The sequence below is a fragment of the Pogoniulus pusillus genome, chromosome 10 (assembly GCF_015220805.1).
Source record: "Pogoniulus pusillus isolate bPogPus1 chromosome 10, bPogPus1.pri, whole genome shotgun sequence".
NCBI lineage: Eukaryota > Metazoa > Chordata > Aves > Piciformes > Lybiidae > Pogoniulus > Pogoniulus pusillus.
Window position 1 is genome coordinate 32,346,282 of NC_087273.1, and position 20,047 is coordinate 32,366,328.

Sequence of the window (20,047 nt, forward strand, 5' to 3'; positions counted from 1 at the left end):
AGGAAAGCATCAACTCGTCACCGCAGCCAGCCGCTGGCGAAGGTGACGAGCGCCGGAGTAACCTCCTGCGCCGGGTCTGGCCGGGGCTGTGTTTTGGATTTGTGCTGGAAACAGAGCTAACAGCACAGGGATGTTTTCGTTATTGCTGAGTAGCGCCTGCACAGATCGAAGGCCTTTTCTGACCATCACCCCGCCAGCAACAATGCCGGGAGTGCACTAGAGTTTTGGAGGGGGTGCAGCTGGGACAGCTGGCCCCAGTGACCAAAGGGGTATTCCATACTATGTGGTGTCACACCATGTAAAGCCGTGAGAAGGAATGGGGGGCACACATCCAGAGTGATGATGTTTGCTGAAGTAGCTGTTACTTGTGATGAAGCCCGGCTTTTACAGTGGTTGCACACCTGCATGCCGGTGGGAAGCAGTTAATTAATTCCCTGATTTACTTTGTGCATGTGGCTTTTGCTTTACCTATTAAACTGTCTTTACCTATGACTTTTCTTGCTTTTACCCTTTTGATTTCTCCTATCAGACTGCCAGGGAGAGAGCAAGCAGCTGGGTGGAGCTGAGCTGCCAGCTGGGTTTAAACTACAGCAGCCCTTGGCACCAAACACTGGGTAACAATCTGTCACTGCTTGAGGCTGTGCTGGTCACTAGATGAATGACAAATGATTTCTATTAACCCACTCCCCTTACTATAGGGTAAGAGAAAAACTTACAGATTGGAAAGCTAAACCAGCTTTAGTGAAACAGTTATGAAAACCCACACCAACCAAACAAAAAAACACCAAAACCAGACTGCCAAGACAAGAATGACACATACACAAAATCAGTATTGTACCCAGCCCACTGATGGCAGTCATGCATTAGGGAAGTCCCCAACAAGGCTCGACGGCAAATGGGTAACAGATTCAGGAGCTGGATTCTGGAACTGGATTCAGGAGCACACAGATGAGGATCAAAGGCAGAGCAGAGGGTCCCTCTTAGATGCAAGCCACTGATGATGAACTTTGACCTTTAAAATCCCTCTGCTTTATACTAATATATATGGAATGGGATACCTGTTCAGGTTTAGGTCACCTGTCCTGTGCGCTCCTGCCTGCAGGTGTGACTTTCTCCACCCCAAATGTCAGACCCAAGATTCAGCAGTGACCTTGGTCTGCACAGGAGCAAGTGTAAGCTAGGGCTGCAGACCAGCCTTTAGCGCGGACCACAAACATGCAGCATTACCGCTTTTTCAGACAGACGCTTCCAAAAACCGCCCTTAACTGCAGAAAGTGCCGCCAGTTACAAAACTCTGGCGGAAAGTAAAACCACTGCACAGAATCGGTGATGTTTCAGCTCAAGCCAGGACGCCTCCCCCAGCTGCTGATTGGTGGCGAGGAAGGAAGCTGCGGGTGCAGAACCCGGTAAGGCGCAGACAGCCGCTAGGTGGCGCCACTGAGCCGGACCTCAGCTGCGGCGCCAGCACCCGCCCCCCCGGGCACGTGACCGCCGGCGGGTCACGCAGAGAGCGCCCCCCGCGGCCGCGGCGAGCAAAAAGAGGGCGTGGAAGGGGCGTGTCCGAGGGGGCGGGCACCAGGCCGCCGGCCCGCCCACCCCGGCCCGCCCTCCGCGGCCCCCTGCTCTCCTTCTTTGAAAGGCATTTCGCTGCACCAATGAGCAGCTGGCAGGGCGGGCCGGGCGCAGAGGAGAGGCCAGTGATAGGCTGGCGGCGGGGCTCTGGCGAGCGCGCGTGGGGCTATAGTCGCTGGGGCCGTAGCTGTCGGTAGTGTGCTGTGCGGAGCGGAGCCGTGAGGGACATGGTGGGCTCCAGCGAGGCTAGCGGCCAGTCCTGGAAGGGCCGGTACTACCGGCTGGAGGAGGTGCAGAAGCATAATAACAGCCAAAGCACCTGGATTATCCTGCACCACCGTATCTACGATGTCACCAAGTTTTTGGACGAGGTCGGTACGGGGGACGGGTGAAAAGGCGGAGAGATCCGCGACTGTGCTTCGGGGACGCTGCAGGTGTCAGGGTTCCGCCACTCGAGCCCCGTGGCTCGGTGAGGGCTCGCCGGCTGCTTCGAGCTGTGACCAGGCAGGGGCGGGGACTGAGCTCGTAGGCTCTTGTCGGCCTCACCCGGGCCGCAGCCGGGCGGCTGCCGCCGTGGGTGCGGCACAGTAGGGTGCTGCCTTCGCCCTGCCGCGATAATGCTCTGAGAAACGGTCTGGAGATGACCCTGTGCCTCGGCTGTAATGTCCGGGGTGGGGGGGCGCCTGTCAGGTCGGAGGGAGAGTGGCGGGCCCGGCTGCCGTGGGGGTGGGCTTGAGGTCGGGCTCCAGAAAGTCTGGCGGCTTAGTGGCTGCCTGTTGGTCAAGAAAACGCCGAGTGTGCCGGACACCGCTCGCATGTACTAGCGTGCTAGGTACAGCCTTTAGCAGTACCCCTTTAACTGCCTTGAAACCTGCAGCCCTTGTAAAATCCCGAGTTCGCCGGAGGCTTTTCGTGCTGTTACTGCTGCCCTAATGCACTCGGCGTAGGCTTTGCAACGCGGCGCTGCCCGACCTCAGACTCCACTGGAGTGCAGTGGTCAGCTTATATGGCTTCGGTCGTTAGGGTTTTCTTCTCCACTTAACGATGGATGGTTTTTGATCACTTACGGGTGATGATTAGGTCAGGTTGGAGCGGGGTTGTGAGCAGCCCGATCTATTTGAAGATGCCCCTGCTCACTGCTGGAAGGTCGGACTATGTGACCTTTAAAGGTGCCTTCCGATCCGAAGGATTCCACGATTGTATGAACAATTGATGTAATCGTTCATAGGCATTTTAATTATTGGACTACAACAATCTTCTGCAGTGTGGTGCTTTTTTTAAGTGCATCTACTGAACATTTTTTTGTTAGTATTAAATGTAGTTGCGACTTGACTAATGATACTTTGAGTTTTCTCCCTCACTCTCAGCATTTCAGTCTACAGAGGTCTGTTATCCAGTTAAAAAGTGTCGTCGTGGTAGACACGCATGGATTTCATTGAGAATACAGTTGAGACATGGTGGAGTTAAAGTCTCTGTAGTTCTGTAGCCCGAACTTGGTATTTCTTGTGGTTGTAAGCACTTGACATTCATAGTATTAATTGATCACTTCGCACGTAAGAGGTTGACAAGCAATCTGCCAAAGGTAGTGTTGACATGGGTAATGTTTTCTTTCTTAAGCTACGTGCCAGCACAAATTGTTTGTTTTTCAGTAAGGTGACTTGTGAAACTGCTCTACTAACTCTTCTTTGGTTAGTTTTTCAGCTAACCCTGTATGCAGTCTGGTGTGTCTTTCTTCCATTGGTTATTCAGAGAAAAATAATTTCATTTTACAGCCTTGGAGGAGGACATAGTTTTTCTTGCAGACTAAGAAGCTGAAATAGCTGTTCTTGGAAAGTCGATCAGTTTTGCATGGTGCATAATTGTATAAGCACTTCCAAACAAGGGGAGAGACTTGCACCAAAAAAAACCCCAAACCTCAACCAGCCAAAACACCCTCAAACAACAACAAAACAAAAAAACCCACCACCCCAGCCTAGGCTTCTTCAAATCTAAGTGGGGGGGGGGGGGGAAAAAGGCCACATGACAAATCCAGGAACTAGTGAATTTTGGGGTTTTAGTTGCACAAACAAGCTGACAGCCTCATCTTTCAGTATGTTTATGCAATAGGTAAATACTGAGAAGGCACTATGCAGGTTTTTCCAGCAAAGTATTTCAGCCTTCAGGACACTTCCTAACTCAGCAGTGTATTAAAATAATCCAGTGTACCTCTAAGCAGGTAAATAGTTGTTTCTTGGACAGCTGTGGGATGTCTGATGCACTCTGGAGCACATGGATCAAACTAGTCTGACACTAAGCTTTCAATAAAATAGGCTGGTTGTGGAGCTGAAATACATGGGCCATGTCCTGAGATAAGTGATTGAGATTGGATAACTATTTTCAACAGAGTATCTAAAATGAGACTGCACTCCTAATGAAAGCTCTTGGATGTTGTCGTGTTCATTGTGTTGGAGAATTTTGGGATTCAGCCCTTGGATTAAAAAAAAAAATAGAATATTTTTCACTTTTTTTAAATACTTTTGGTACTTTGTTAAGGTCTGGAGTCACGTACTAATGCTTTTGACACTGTCATATCCTGAGGCACTTGTATTTGACAGATGAGGTGAAATTGGAGCTCACTTCTTGCTGGTGTGTTCTGGAATGTGACAAACTCTTCTCGATAAAAGGGGAATTGCAATAATGCTATCCCAATTGCATAATTGGTCAAACTGTCACCTTAGGTATAGTATCTTAGGCATAGTATCTTATGCATCCTGTTGTCTTTCACTCCATTACAATACTTAAAGGGTATATTTGTTTTGTTCAGCTCTTGTCTCTTCATAAATCTTGTACACCTTCAGTGATACTTTTTTGTTTTGGGAGAACCATTAACTTCTTAACACTTGAAGCTGAGATAGTGACCTGTGAGTAGTGATGTACGTGTGTTAGGATTGATAAGGCTGAAAAGGAGTGCAGGCATCACGTATGTGACCATTTTAGCTTGGTTTCCTAAGGACAGGGCTTAAGTAAGATCATTTGAAATAGAGATTAAGTGCTGGAAGAGAGAGGGTTTGTGCACTTTGATACGTTATCCTAGGAATTCCTGAAGATGACAATTCTAGCAACTAATTTTTTGTGTGTGGATTTGGGTTTTTTTGCGTGTCATGGTTTTTGGCTTGGTGTGGTGGTAGTGGTGATGCTTTTTGGTTGCTTGGTTTTGGAGTTTTGGCTTTGGTTTGTGGTGTGGGGTATTTTTTGTGGCATATCTCAGAAAAACTTTAGAAGCTGAAAACAGGTCTCTGAATTTTCTTCGTCTTTTGAAATATATCCTACAGGAGAGGAAATTCAGAGACCTCAGCTTCTGGAGTGTTGTAGCTAAAAGCTCTGGACATGTAAGATTGGCCTTGAGACCAGAAACTTGTATACCACTCTTTTGATTCAGAAGCTATTGTCACCTGTATTACAGAAAACTTAGGAAATAGTTTTGGGCCTTAAATCATTGAAGGGAAAATAGCTACTAGAAATGTGTGTGTACTCACAGCATGGCTATATCTGTCTTGCAGATAATTACATATTTGAATAATACTAAGTGTTACTTAAAGGATTAAGTATGTTTGTAGTGCTTAATGGGATTTCTGCATGTGTTAATAAACAATCCCACTAGCCAGGCTTTGATGACAGTCTAATGAACTAAACAAGAGTAGCTGAGCCTATAAAAGCAAGAATGAAACTGGTACTTCCAGTTGTGGTGACAGTCCTCCCATCAGGGGTTTTTGTGGGAATTTGTCTGGATTCTTTAAACTAGGCAGAGAAGCTAGTAAGAATAGGACCATCTCTGTAAGAGAAGAATTCACTACCTGAAGGGAGGTTGTAGCCAGGTGGGGGTTGGTCTCTTCTCCCAGACAACCAGCAACAGAACGAGGGGACACAGTCTCAAGTTGTGCCAGGGGAAGTATAGGCTGGATGTTAGGAGGAGGTTCTTCAGAGAGAGAGATTTGCATTGGAATGGGCTGCCCAGGGAGGTGGTGGAGTTGCTGTCCCTGGAGGTATTCAAGAGAAGACTGGATGAGGCACTTAGTGCCATGGTCTAGTTGACTGGATAGGGCTGGGTAATAGGTTGGACTGAATGATCTTGGAGGTCTCTTCCAACCCAGTTGATTCTATGAATTCCTTGTTCTGGAAACTTTGCTATGTATTTAATACTCCTCTAATCCAGATTCTGTTTAGGTTACTTAAATTTTGAGACCACTAACAATTGATCAATAGTAATAATGTTCAGTGAAAAGGGTTTTTAACAAGGTATGAACTTGTGCTTTCATGGCACTGTTTCTAACCTGAATGGACAGCTCCCATAAAATGTGGTCTGGAATGATGATCAAATAAAGTGTAGAAAAAGAAATGTTTTACTCTGTCAGAATGAAAAATGTTCTCTCAAGCGTGAGTATTATCCAGTATGGTGATGGTGTGGAGGAGTAGCATTTAGAGCTTCCATATTTAAGGTAATGAATAGCTTACATGAAAAGGGGCTGGTAGTGGCATGTTTAGAAGCCTCTGTGTACCATGTGAATGTTTCTATTGCAGAGCCTTGCAGCCTGAGGATTAAAATAAAGTGTTATCACTTCCTTAGTCATCTGAAGCTTGCAGGAGGATTTAAAAATGCTTGGGAAATCTAATACTCCTTCATGGTCTTTGATACAAAACACTGCAAACTGTGATTGTTAACGGGGAAATGGACACCCAGCTGCTGGGTATTTCTTTTGCAGTTAGCCTAAAATCCTAATGATGGTTTTCAAAAGCTCTCTCTAAATGTATATACACTCCTAGGCTCTTAAAGTTTTATATGAGTACAGAGAATCTGTCCTGTAACTTAAACAGCTGATGGAAGTACTTCCAAGCCAATATTAGTCTGCGTTGCACTATGAAGCTGAGGGTCTCTGGGTCTTTCTGGCTCTTTCACTGCCCTTTTATGCTTCTCATTCCTTGTGGTGCAAAAGGCAAAACTTGAATTTGAGACCAGCACTGGTAGAGATCTTTGCTAATCTCCCCAAAAGTTAAATTTGATCCTAGATTATGTTCCCCTGGCATGGAAACCGGGAGGAGGCAGGAACTATGAATTAAGGTAGTTATACTTTAATACTTTTGAACTCTGACACTGAGAAAGTTGCGTGACTGTAGCAGGGGGGAGAAGGTGATAGGAGTTCAGTATGAAGCAATTGCAGACTTCTGACCCAAATGAGAGTAGTGAATTTAACTGTTTGTTTGCTTTACCTTAAACTGTCTAACGTGCTGCTGTTAGGAATTAGTCTGTACTATGCACTAGTGCTGGCTTTGTGCAGAATTCTGTTAAAAGTGGAACTTTAATATCTCTGTCATTATGTTAGGAAAGTCCTAGAAATGAGCTAGACTAGCTTAATTTACCAGCAAAAGCTTCTTCATTTCCCTTGAGCCACACTTTTGCCAGCAAACCCACTTATGATTCTTCACCAGCAGCATTTCTGTTTGGAAGTTGTCTTGTGGGCTTCCAGTTCCAGGATCTATCCAGAGGCTCTTCATTAAAGTAGAAATTCTGGTAGCAAAGCTTCGTTTACTGTGCAGAAGTGTGAACAGAGGCCTTGTATAAACCAACTTTGAGAACCCTGGAAAATGCTCAGCTTCTGATAGGAAAGCCATGTCTTGCCCTTTGAAACATTACAGATGCTCCCTTCTGTTAGAGGAGATGAGGTCTTTTCATTAATCACTTGTGTTTTGTCCTAGTTTAGAGAGGGTTTTGTGTGTTTAAGTAGCGGTGCCATCTAAAAAGTGTGTACTCTTATATATGTATAGTAGGTTACTAGTAACGTCTGCTGGAGGGCTTCAGTAACTTAGGAACTCTGCATGTGATTCTCTTTACCTTAGTCTTCATGGTGTGAGGAGAAAAAATACTATGAGTGTCCAGCTATGGTAGCAGAGTTCACACAAACTTGTCCCCTTCAGTTGATGTGTGACAGCCACTGACAGATTGGTCATGGTCACTGTGATGATGCTTATGTTGTGGTTTTGTAGACAGAGGCATCAATTACTGATTAGCTCAAGAGCTTACCCTACAGAGAAAAGTTGGAGTGCCTGAGTGAAGTTGCCCAATTGCTTTGTAGTGCCACAAGGGAGGAATTTTGGAACGACTTAGTATATGATCCTTTTGCAGTTAGCAGCCTGCAAGTAGTTTGAGTACTCTGACATGGCTTTAGTGTATATACTGGTAGGTATCCAGCTGGTTGGATTTTTGGGGGAGCTAGTGTAAACCATATGGTCTTGGCAGCTTGCTGGAGTTACTAACGTTTTATTTGGGTATGTCAGTAGGGTTTAGGCTCATTGCAACATGTGAGTGTGAATGATGCCTTTTTGCTAATACTGGTGTGGTTTGTTAAGCATGTTTCCCAAGGATTGTTTGCCTTATCTTCTGTTGAAGAGACTATATATTTTTTTTTCCTATTTTGGGGAGTGCAGTTCTTTAGTATGGTATTAAAAAGCAAACAACTCTCAAACAAATAACCAAAAAAAGACAAACCAAATAACAAACACACAAAGAAAATTCAGCCAAACAAACAAACCCCACCAAAACCAAACAAAAACATCACCAAAAAAACAAACCCAAACCAGTTCTGAGCCCTAGGTTGCTGAAGGAATTCTTGGAAGACCTAGTTATGGTGTTATCTGGGAGGCCTGTTAGACCCAAGTTCAGCTGCTTGAATGTACTTTGTTTCAACGCAGTGAACTTGAGTGCTCCCTCAGCTTTTGTCCAGGTCTTTGAATAATTAGCAGAATGCACTCAAGGGCAGGATTTTGGTGTTCATGCCATAATTGCACATCTGCTTGCACAATCTTGACTCTGCATGCACACCTGTAACCTTTTCTGGCTCAGCTGCTGTGCCTAATCAGTTGCTTAATCTCACTTTTGCTTAGTCATGGTACGGATCTCTTACCCTCCTAGCTGCCATGTCATGGCTCTTGGAAAGAAGTGCTGGGTTGGGCCGGTTTGATTTTTGTGGGGTTTTTGGTTGGTGTGTTTGAAGTTTGATTTTTGGTGTGTTGTGTTGTTTTTTTTTTTCCAAAGCAGTTGCATTATTTAAGTAAAAATATGCCTTTAATACAAAGATTCACATCTTGGAGCTTAAGTACTGCTGGAAACAGGTGGTAATAGTATCTTCCTGGTCTGCAGGAACAAATCTTGTTTTAGTTGGAAGGCAAGAATTGATGGTAGGTTCATATGGTGAATTTGAAGTAAATGCTACCTTGAGTCATAGGGGTGTTTATGCCATTTCTTTATTGTCTAAGTGTAGCATCTCTGTTCTGTTATATTCCAGACAAGATGACTTGAAATAGAAACATAGCCTGTTACCATGATTTTAGATCCTGTAGTCAGAAGCATTAAAAACTAAGTTGAGGCTCCAAAGTCTTATTTTCTCTGACACTAAGTATTAGAACTTATTTCATGATTACCTTAATTCAAGGCAGCAGTAATAAAGTGTTTTCAACTTGCTAACGCAATCATTCCTGGTGTTTACATAGAAAGTTGTGTGGTGAACTTTTATGGCATGTTACTTATCTGTTACATGAATGAGTAACTTGAAGCTGAGAAATCCACTGAGCTAGAAGATGTGATGTATCTTGCAGTAGACAATAGCCACTTGAGAGTTATTTGATGGATGGATACATGGAAATGCGTTCAATACCAAAAGTACATCCTAGCAAAGAATAAAAGTCAGTAGAGAGGAGAGACTTAAATTGATGGAATGAGGCCTTGAGCAACCTGTTCTAGTGGGAGGTGTCCCTGCTATGGCAAGGGGTTGGAATTGGATGGTCTTTGAGGTCCCTTTCAACCTAAACCATTCTATGATGGGAAGTGACTTTTGTACATCTCAAGGGTTATACCAGCAATATAGTCTGGGGGTTCCACAGACTTCTAAAACCAAATTGCTTATTCTAGTGCTTTGTGAGAGATTGCAGTTGTGCTTAAGCAGTTCCAAATTATCAGGATTACTAGAATAATACAATCACTTCTTTTGGAAAGGACCCTTGAAGGTCCTGGTCCAGCCTGCAGCTCAAACTAAGACTAACTTGAAGGTCAAGATCCCAAATGTCTTTCTAGGCAACCTCAAAGGATGGGGATTCTATTTGCTCCCTTGCCAACTTGTTTCAGTGCTTGATTACTTCTATGAATGGTATTTTTGGTTATACCTACCCTGAATGTTCTTGCTATAAATTACACCTTTAGGCTTTTATTCCTTCGTGTAGTTGCTTGGGTAAAACCACTCATTTTCTGCAGAAGTGAGAACATGGAATGTAACTTCAGATAATAGTTGGGCTATTAAAAAATCTGACTGATTTCCATAGCGTTCTGAATGCTTTAACTGCTAGAGGTAATGACTCTGGTGGAGTAGATACTTCCTTGTTTTTAGCTTCAGAGAATATTTAAAGCACTCTAGTTACTGAGAGTCTTCAGTTTCCTCTAAGATGTCCAGCAGCTGTTTTTACAAGGACTTCTAAAAAAAGTTATCACTTTTGGAACTGTAGAAATAAAGAATTCCCATATGTAGAGTTTGGAATGATTTTTTCAATAACAAACTCCTTAAAAATTGCAGCACCCAGGTGGTGAAGAGGTCCTCAGGGAGCAAGCTGGAGGAGATGCTACTGAGAACTTTGAAGATGTTGGCCATTCCACAGATGCAAGGACGCTGTCAGAAAGTTTTATTATCGGAGAACTTCATCCAGTGAGTATGAGTGTAGCAGTACTTGTGGTTTACTGTTGTCTTCTTGTAGCTAGTTATTTCTCTGGCACAAATGAACAAGCATAGCTAGGTTTTTTGGATGCTAGCCCTGTAGCTGTTTGTGGATGGACCTGGTCTAGAGATAAGATCACCTGATTTGAAGGGACTTAATTAGTGCAGCATAAGGATGGTCACATCTAAAAGTTTATTGCTTTGAAGTATTTTACAGCTTAGCTCTTGAAAAAGCAGAGTATGGAATCATGCCATTTCTGGTGTGCCATGTGAGCCTTATAGTAACACCATATAACCCCTGAAGTGACTGATAACATCAGAATGTTTAGACCTTATAACCATATGTCAGTATGTAGAGCGACTCCTAACATCTGCTTTAGTTCCTTCATCATTGTAAATACATATGCCAGGCTTCTATTTGGGTCTAAAAGTACAATCCTGTCTCTTCGTATGTATGCTTAGAAAAGGGCTACTGTAAGCATCTTGCTTCTAGTTTGTTGCTCTGCCTTGCTTCCCTTGTGTTGTTCATTGTCTGTGTTCCCTACACATAGCTGTCTGAGTTGTTTATGATCAGCTTCCACTGGATCATCTGTCACCTCATCTTTTCTCTTAGCATTTCTTCTACTCCGAACAAGCATCTTTCTGCTGCCTCAAGCTTTGAAATAAATTTTTTTCTAGCTACAGAGCTGCTGTCTCAACTTGCTACAGATAGGCCTTATTTAAGCTCTCCTGAATCTTATTACTTGGAAACCATTCATTATAGATTTAGGCTACTCATGTGCCCACCGGCTTTACTGCCCATCCCTGCCTCTTCTATCTGTTTTGTGCATGGATTGCCTTCTATTTAGGGTGAACATAACTGTCTTGAGTAGCATATTTCACAGTGAGTCCTGCTATTTATCTGTAAATATTAATAGTGTAGCTTCGGCTAATGAAAATGAGTTCTGATGCACATTTGCATCCTTGCAGGATTAACTATTACAGATGGCAGTAAAGTTGTTTTTAACCTGGCAACTAGTCCACTTCTTACTTGTGTGACAAGTGCCAGTTTTCATTTTATCTGAAACAAATAGATTGACAGTGCTTCATGTGTCCATTAAATGATCAAGATGATACAGGGTTTGGCCTTTTCATAATGAATGGGACTATTTGAAGTAAAACGTGAGTTTGTGAAAGTTCTACAGAATTTGGGACCTTTGTGCCAGACATTGGACTGACACTAGTTAGGCAACTTTACCAGATAACATGAATGCATAAGATACAAGTAGATTATAGAGTCATATAGAATCAACCAAGTTGGAGGAGACGTCAGAGATCATCTGGTCCAGCCTATCACCCAGCCCTATTTAATATCATATAATACAATTGAGATAATTGTAATCAATGTATAAGCTAAGGTCAAATGTACTGCTTAGAGACAAGGGAAAGGCAAAAAAAAATAAGATTTCACTTCTTTTATTATATTTGGAGATATTTCAGGAAGTCATATTGTTCATGGCAGCTCAAAATCATACACTGACAGCTGCTCTTTTGCAAGTCCGTTTCCTAGGTGAAGATAGGTATTCATTAACAGAATAAATTGAGAATTAATTTAGTGACAGATGGTTGGGGGTTTTTTGATGCTTTGGGTTCAGTCTAAATGTTTCTTGCTTGTTTTCCTGCAGGATGACAGAGGGAAGCTTCAGAAACCAACAGTAAGTGTTTCTTCAATTGCATGTTTCTTTTAGGCATTTGGGACAGTGTCTGTAAATGATACACCCTCAGAGGCAAAAATATTTTGCACTTCATTTAAGTGTTGTTTCAGTTCCTAAATCTCTGAAGTATGATGCAATTTCAAGTTACTTTTCTGTTAGCTGTTATCATTTGTAGTTTCCAGCCGAGGTTACTAAGCATTACACTATAGCAAAAAGGTCAGACAGTGATTTCCTAGTATACAGTTTAAGGAAGGAAAAATCAGTTGATAGACAGAATGGATTTAGGGAAAACATGATGCTAACAGTACACTAGTAACACGAGTAAGCAAGGAACATAGAGGCATTGGTTGCTGCATATTACAGATCTGCTAACTTGCAATTGTGGGCCTTTTTCAAGGTGAAAATTCTGTGGCTTCCTGGTTGTTTCAGCAGATTTTGCTAAGTGTCCTGTCAATGCAGTATTGCCCTTCTCTTTTTTTCCCTATCTTTACTGAACAAAATTGTATTTGCACTCAGTTATCAAACTTCTAAAATGTGGATGTCCCTTAAGGGAGCAAGTTCATCAGGGATTAACTTGTACAGATGCTGGTGCGCGTGTGTGCAAAGGGATATTTGCTTGGGGCTGGCTTAACAGTGTGGTGGTGCACTTAGGAAATAGTTAATTCCATTTAAACCCAATCTTTTAGTAGAAATAGGATCTTGCTGTTTGAGACGTTACTTTCAAGAAACAATCACTTCTGTAAGATCTTCCAGTAAGGTGAATTAAAAAAAATACATACACATGCTTTGAAATTTGTTTTCTTTCGCAGTCATTAAGGACTGGTACACTAAAAAATGGACTGGTGACTGGGATTCAAAGCTTCTGACCACTTTACACTTAAGCTGTAAGAGCAGCAGCCATAAATACAATTGAGAAACAGACTGTCCAGTGCAAGTGGTATACAATCTCTTGATTAAACCCACATGAACTTAGCAAAGTGCTTGGAATGTTAGTTTGACCATGCTTTGGTCTGGTGTGAGTTAAGATGTATCCCAGTTAGTTTTTACTACAGTCCTACCTGGCATATTTGGTTGGTTTAGTGCTGATAATATTTTTTTGTGCACTCTGCATGTGTTTTCCATCATTCCACAAGGAAGCTGGAACACTTTCCTCCAGCTTGACATATGGGTGTAGCTGATAAGACCATTTCCCTTTGCCCTGCACTCTGGATGGGTGCCATGTGACAGGTTAGACCCTTTGCCCTGGCTAGCTAGGGAGCTGTGCTTTCAGATGATTTTTCTTATACTTCTACTATATTTAAAGTACCCTTAATGTAGATGTCAAGGGTTGTAGTGTTTAAAAACAGGTTTTTGTGTGTTGGGCCACATTTCTTTTGCTGTCTTGGCATGGGGGGAGCCATCCTCTAGCCCTGAATGTGGCAACTGTTGTAGAAGGTATTAGCCATGATAGTGTAATCTGCTTGTGTTTGGGATGAGTTTTTCATAGAGGTGCTTACAAAACCAAAGGAGAGTAAGACTGTGATTACTTCTATAAAATGTGGTATTTATCACTTGTAAATATGTGCTTGAAAAGGGGACCTGTTTGAACCTATGAGAGAATATTAGGAGTCTCCTGCTCTTTAAATGAATTGCAGATATTTTGATACTGAAGCAATTTCTCAGTGATGTATCTTAATGCTTGGATCTCTCAAATGCACGGGTCAGTACTAGTACTCAGATTAAATCCTCATAAGTTGTGCACATACACTTGGGCTTTGATCTTGTAGTGTTGTTTTTTCTGTGGAAACTGAACAAGAAACTGGGATCAGTATTGGAAGCAGCTACAATGATTGCTTTGATACTTAAACAATCTGAAACACGAGAAAACTGAGTTTAATGAGCGTTGGTGTAAGTTAGTAGCTTTCGTCATGTAGGTTTGACAGAAGAAATGTTTTGGCAAATAAAGGAATTTTGGTTTTTTGGACTTAAAAAACTTTTCAAGTGTAAACTGGGGTTAAAGTTAACATGACAGAAAACTTGCAGAAAATTCTGTGTGGTGGGTTTTTTGTTGTTGTTTTTTAAAGTAAATTTTCGTACAGTGAAGACAGAAACTGCTGCTTGCTAGCTTCTAATACAGCAGTCTGTTAGAGGAATTCTGAGCAATTGCTTTCCAAGTGCAGTGCACTGAGTTGTTTGTAACTTGGTATCACTTAATGAGCTCTGAGAAGTTGAGGGGCTGGCTAAGATGGATATGGGTGTCTGCATGATGTAAATATCTTTCTATGCTTTCCTTTCCAGGAAACACTTATTACCACCGTTCAGTCTACTTCCAGGTATAGTATGACACCTGATACCAAGCCAAGTTTCTCATGATTATGTTTCTGAAGCTTAGAAACCTAAATAGCTTTCATCTGCTGGAAGCTCAGATGTGAGAGGATGGTGCATGAAGATTTCTGCTCAATGTAAAGAGCAAGATGGCACTTATGTACCACTTTACATGCATGTTAGCTTACTAGCTACATTTTTTTTCCCCTCCCCTTGGAGAGGGGAGAGGCTTTATAGTGTACAAGCCTTCATTTCTGCAGGGTATCAGGTGAACAGAAGATGCTTGGTGCCCTTACAGACTTTATACTGACACAAATACCACACTTCTGCTATGGCATTTAAGGGAAGTAAGAGGGTTATGTCTAGAAGAAGGAAAACCCTAGGAGGAAAAACACTATAGAACACTGCTGAATCAGATATAAAGTTATGCTCTCTTGACAGTTGCCTATTGCTGAAACCTCAGAGGACCATTCAGCAGGGAGCTTGGGTGCCTGAAATTGCCATGCGATGCTGCTACCGAAATGGCCTTTAAATGAATGATATTCTGGGCAGCTCGCCATGACTTCAAACATGTCTTAGATTCTTCTCTAGTAAGCAAACTTCTTGTAAGCTGTAGTACAAAGCCTTGACAATCTCACTTGACTAGAGCATTGCTGGCCAGCCCAGGTGTTCTGTTGATCTAATTCTGAAGTATTTGTTCAAGCAGGGAGGAAGGACTTCTTTATGAGGAGAGGCTGAGGGAGCTGGGGTTGTTCAGCCTAGAGAAGAGGAGGCTCAGGGCAGACCTCATTGCTGTCTACAACTACCTGAAGGGAGGTTGTAGCCAGGTGGAGGTTTGTCTCTTCTGCCAGGCAACCATCAATAGAGCAAGGGGACACAGTCTCAAGTTGTGCCAGGGGAAGTACAGGCTGGATGCTAGGAGGAAGTTCTTGCCAGAGAGAGTGATTGGCATTGGAATGGGCTGCCCAGGGAGGTGGTGGAGTCACCATCCCTGGAGGTGTGCAAGAAAAGCCTGGGTGAGGCACATGGTCTGGTTGACTGGCTAGGGCTGGGTGCTAGGTTGGCCTGGATGATCTTGGAGGTCTCTTCCAACCTGCTTGATTCTATGATTTAAGCAATTCCTTTTTTTTCCTGTTTTTTTGGTGGGGTTTTCTAATTGGTTGTGATTTGGTTTTGTTTGGGATTTTTCTGGGGGTGGGGAAGAGAGTTGGGTTCATTTTGTGTTGTGGGTTTGTTTTTTTTTTCTTCAAACTTGCTGATGACTATTTCAAAATTTGCCTTCTAGTTCATGGTCCAACTGGGTGATCCCAGCCATAGCAGCAATTGTTGTGGCCCTGATGTATCGTTCCTACATGTCAGAGTAAGCGCCTTACTGAACTAGAAGAGCAAGAAAAGACTGATCTGGGAGAGAACATGAGCAATCCTAACCCAAAAGCCTGATTTCTGAAGAAAAGTTCAGTTTGCTGAAAAATGTTGAATAATTCTTTTCTGCCGTGCACTTTTCTTAATGTTGCCTTCTTTATTTGCTGTTCTGAAGTAATAAAAAGGTAGCATTTCTCTTTTTGTATAACAACTTTACCCAAATTATTGGATAACTGTATTGGTTCCTGTGTTAGAATATTGCTTTGTATGTAACAGTGATTCTGGTTATTTCTCTTTAATCTGTAATGGGATCCATAGGATTCACTTTATACATTTTACAGCTTTAAATGACTACCAAAACTGTGTACAGGTATTTGTCCATGTATACAACTTTTACTTAAAATCACACTGTCTCCTTCAACATAGTAATGCTAATTAAAAGTAATGGAAAAGGCTTAGTGGAGTAGTGGTTATAGGTGCCTCTAAGATCCTGGGCTCTACCAGTCAGGCTATAATAAGCTGATTCTTCCTTTGTTTCTTTTCCTATGACATCTGCTTTTAGAGTTGTAGCTACTCCTACAATCAAACTGTTCTGTTCGGTTCCTATTGATAAATTCAGGTGAAACATGAAACAAAGTGTTTGGCCCAGTTTTTTTCTGTCTCAGTTTTGTGAAAAGTAGATTTTCTTTTTCTTCTGATATTAAATACTGTTCTTGCCAAGCACTCAGGTGATTCCAGAACTTGTTCTGGAACTTTTAGACTTTCATAAAAATCTTCATCTTTCTCATGTACATTATGAGAGGAAAAACTGATACATGGAATCTGTTTCTGACTGTTCTTTACTACAAGGAAGTGACTATTTTTGGTGGTAAATACCACATAACTGAAAGTTCACATGTTTGTGGGGAACACTTTTAGTCATAAATGATCATGAATAAAAGTTTAATTGCTTACTTTTGTTGATTTGAATGCATTCATTTCAAGCTTTTTGGTAGGCTCTTGCATATTGGGATTCTTCAGAAGTGTTTGTGCATGTAAAAAGTGGGAGGGTATATTATGAACCACTTTGCATAGATGAGCGTTTCCATCAGCATGACCTCAACACCAACTTGTGACTTAGAGTTTGCAGGGCCAAACCACTCTGCCTTCCTGGCAGTCACCAGGATTTAAAACACTGTTCCAAGGGCTGCCTTTTAGGAAGCTTAGTCCCTGTGTCAAGTCAAATTGAAAGACGTTACACTGTAAATAATGAGCTTTTCAAAAAAAATAGAGGGGTGGGAAGTGCTGTGACTTCAGGAGATTGCCTTGTGTATGTAGGAATGTCAATATGTGAGTCATTCAAAAATCCCCTACTGTGGGATTCCTTTTGTGAGAGTTCATATACTCTTACAGTAAATAAGTGTAGCTCTCGCAGTGTCAGCTGTGAAAGTCTCTTATATTTGTGTTCATGTCTTCTGGCAGCCTTGATTTATAGATGTAGATGTGTACTTAAAGCAGATCCCATCAACTAATTTACAGAACCACAGAACATTGAAGTTTGGAAGGGAACTCCAGAGATCATTGAGTCCAACCCCTCTGCCAAAGCAGGATCCCCTAGGCTAGTCTGCATCCAGACAGGTCTTGAAAGTCTCCAGAGAAAAAGACTCCACAACCTCTCTAGGTAGCCTGTTCCAGTGTTCTGTCACCCTCACTGTAAAGAAGTTTCTCCTCATGTTTGGGTGAAACCACCTATGTTCCAATTTATAGCCATTGCTCCTTGTCTTATTGCCACTGACCAGCAAAAAGAGATTGGCCCCAGCCACTTGACAGCACTTGGAGCTTTTAACCTGCAGTGTAAATGGTAGCCTTTGGCATTGTGTTTTGTGCTAACTTACTTGGTCCTGGTTTCACCCTACTTTTTCCTTGGTGTGGTGAAGCAGAGTTTAAAAGTCCATGGTTTACTGCCATTTTTAAAGGCTCTATTGCATATATAAGAGCACTTATACTACATTTTGCATTGTTTAGGCTTATAAATCAGGTTTCAACTACTGAGTTTTTGGTTAGTTTTTAAAGTTAACATTTTAATCCACTTGTCTAGGTGAGGAGAAGAAAACAATCCCAAAACCTATCAGCTTTTAGAAAGCTTAACCCTTCTCATGTTTTCAATGTTTGCAATCATTTCAGACTGGGATAATTATTCACACCAGCAGATGTATGATGTAGCTCTTTTTGGGACCCATATACTGGATATCTGTTTAAGGAGTATACATACAAGCTCAGTCCCATCTAAAAGCAGTTGAGCTGGCCTCTGCAGGGAATTTCCACAACATGAACCAAAATCATAGCAGAGCTGGGTAGGCAAACTGATTGAAAGTTAAAATGCTAATGTAGATGTACACAGCTCATTCCTTGTAGTTTGTTCATACTCTTCTCCAGCAGTGCTGAAGCAAACTCTGTCTCAAAGATGGACATAACTGCTTCAGGTTATTAAGTGTAAACTGATAAAACTGGGGGTCATAGAGGACTTTCTATGTAGCTTTAGCATTTGATTATGAATATGAGAAGAAGAGAGAGAAGGTCTTTGGGTGTGTTGAGGAATGAGTGACTATGCTATTGAAAGACTAGTCAAGTGAATTAAGGGTGGCTAATGTTTTTACAGTCTGACAGCAAAACAATGGACAGAGTCTGCTTTCTCCTCAGAACAAAATCCTTTGTCCCCAGATCTCATCTGAGGGTACTCTAATTGTCTGGCAATAACTGGAATACTGATTTCTGTTTGGAGAGGCTGTTTTTGTTGGTGGATGCTTAAAATGAGATAATTGTCTCATGTTGTCTACTCATAACTGTTTATGCAGCCTTAAATTGAGCATTGCACTTTTGGCCTTCATTTGCCTATCCTTGGTTGTTCACAAGAATGCATAGTGGCAGAGAGCTTTAAACAGACAGCCTTGGCAGCCTCCTGGTGTCTGTGGAGTAAAGCCAGCACAGCTTGTTCACTTGCTCTCTCTGCTGTGATGAGAAAATGTAGTAGGCTGCCTCTTTTTCTGCCTCACTTGCTTCCACACACTGGTCCAATGCCTGTCTCCAGTTCTGAATGCTGTGCTGCAGTCAGGATTCTGCAGAATGCTGGAGAGAAACTGGCAAGGGGCTAAAAGCTGGGCAAAGGGGCGCTGATTGGCAGTGAGGCTCAGGGGTGACCTCATTGCTGTCTACCTACCTGAAGGGAGGTTGCAGCCAGGTGGGGTTGGTCTCTTCTCCCATGCAACCAGCAACAGAACAAGGGGACACAGTCTCAAGTTGTGCCAGGGAAAGTATAGGCTGGATACTAGGAGGAAGTTGTTGGCAGAGAGAGTGATTGGCATTGGAATGGGCTGCCCAGGGAGGTGATGGAGTTGCCATCCCTGGAGGTCTTGAAGAAAAGCCTGGCTGAGGCACTTGGTGCCATGGTCTAGTTGATTGGACAGGGCTGGGTGCTAGGTTGGACTGGATGCTGTCGGAGGTCTCTTCCAACCTGGCTGATTCTATGAGTCTATTCTATGATCAGAAGTTTTCTTCAGAGGCAAATAGTTTAAAACATGGCAGGTGCTCTTTTCATATTCTGAACATTTGACTACTAAGGGTAAATCTAAATTATTCCGAGTTCTTGACCATGTTGAGCAAACTTTCTACTGTATTTTCTGCAAGGCTGGCAATGAAGATTATTAACTGAAACTCAGAATGAATTAGCTGTATCAAAGTGCCACACAGAACATGCAGATCATCAGTAGAATTAAAGCATTTTTCTCCTCATTATAGAAGAACTGCAGAAACAGTATAGAAGAAACAAGGAGCAGGACGAAGTTCATGCTTCTCAATGCTTTGCTCTGAAGCCTGATCAAATCTGAGGTGAAGCTAGTAACTAATGGATCATCATGTGAATTTGCTTTCATACCACATTTCAGTCCTTCTCATGATTAATTCATTTTGTGTTGAAATACTTTGATTTTTGAATGACCTGGCTTATCAGTGGGTGGGAAGACAAGCACACAATTTAATGGGAGATGTTGGAACACTGGTTCTCAGTAGATGATTAATGCTGTTCTGCAAACTAGTTAGACTTGCTCCTGATCTTCTTGGGTGAAAGAGTGTGCATAAAACAATCCTTGATGTTTTCTTTGTCATCTTTCTAACACTGGAGATTCAATATAACTACTGCTCTCTTTTGATAGACACTAAACCAAAGCTCAGCATGGACTTAATTGCACTGCAGTGTCTCATGCACAGGGAGTAGATTGTTTTTTTCCCCCTTAATCCTGTGTGGTATAATTTCTGTACCTGTGTCTTACAATTCATTGTACTAAGGCAGACAATGTACTGCCAAGAGCTGTCAGCTCTGTCCATTGAAAGCAGCACTGTCAAGCCAGA

The 20,047-nt window shown here is 42.4% G+C and overlaps 1 protein-coding gene across 1 annotated transcript; it reads left to right on the forward strand.

Annotated features, from left to right (window-relative positions):
- Positions 1 to 1,696: 1,696 nt before the first annotated feature.
- LOC135178845 (cytochrome b5) lies at positions 1,697 to 16,617 on the forward strand. Its single transcript, XM_064150150.1, has 5 exons — positions 1,697 to 1,943; positions 10,167 to 10,295; positions 11,969 to 11,998; positions 14,276 to 14,310; positions 15,588 to 16,617. Exons 1-5 carry the CDS (start codon positions 1,800 to 1,802, stop codon positions 15,664 to 15,666), a joined length of 417 nt encoding a protein of 138 aa, XP_064006220.1. The 5' UTR covers positions 1,697 to 1,799; the 3' UTR covers positions 15,667 to 16,617.
- Positions 16,618 to 20,047: the final 3,430 nt, after the last annotated feature.

What these genes read in the sequence shown, in the direction of transcription:
- LOC135178845 (XM_064150150.1), top strand. Translation starts at nt 1,800, where the DNA reads ATGGTGGGCTCCAGCGAGGCTAGCGGCCAGTCCTGGAAGGGCCGGTAC. An exon ending in TTATCGGAGAACTTCATCCA is followed by an intron (nt 10,296 to 11,968) that starts GTGAGTATGAGT and finishes GTTTTCCTGCAG; the next exon opens with GATGACAGAGGGAAGCTTCA. An exon ending in GGAAGCTTCAGAAACCAACA is followed by an intron (nt 11,999 to 14,275) that starts GTAAGTGTTTCT and finishes TTTCCTTTCCAG; the next exon opens with GAAACACTTATTACCACCGT.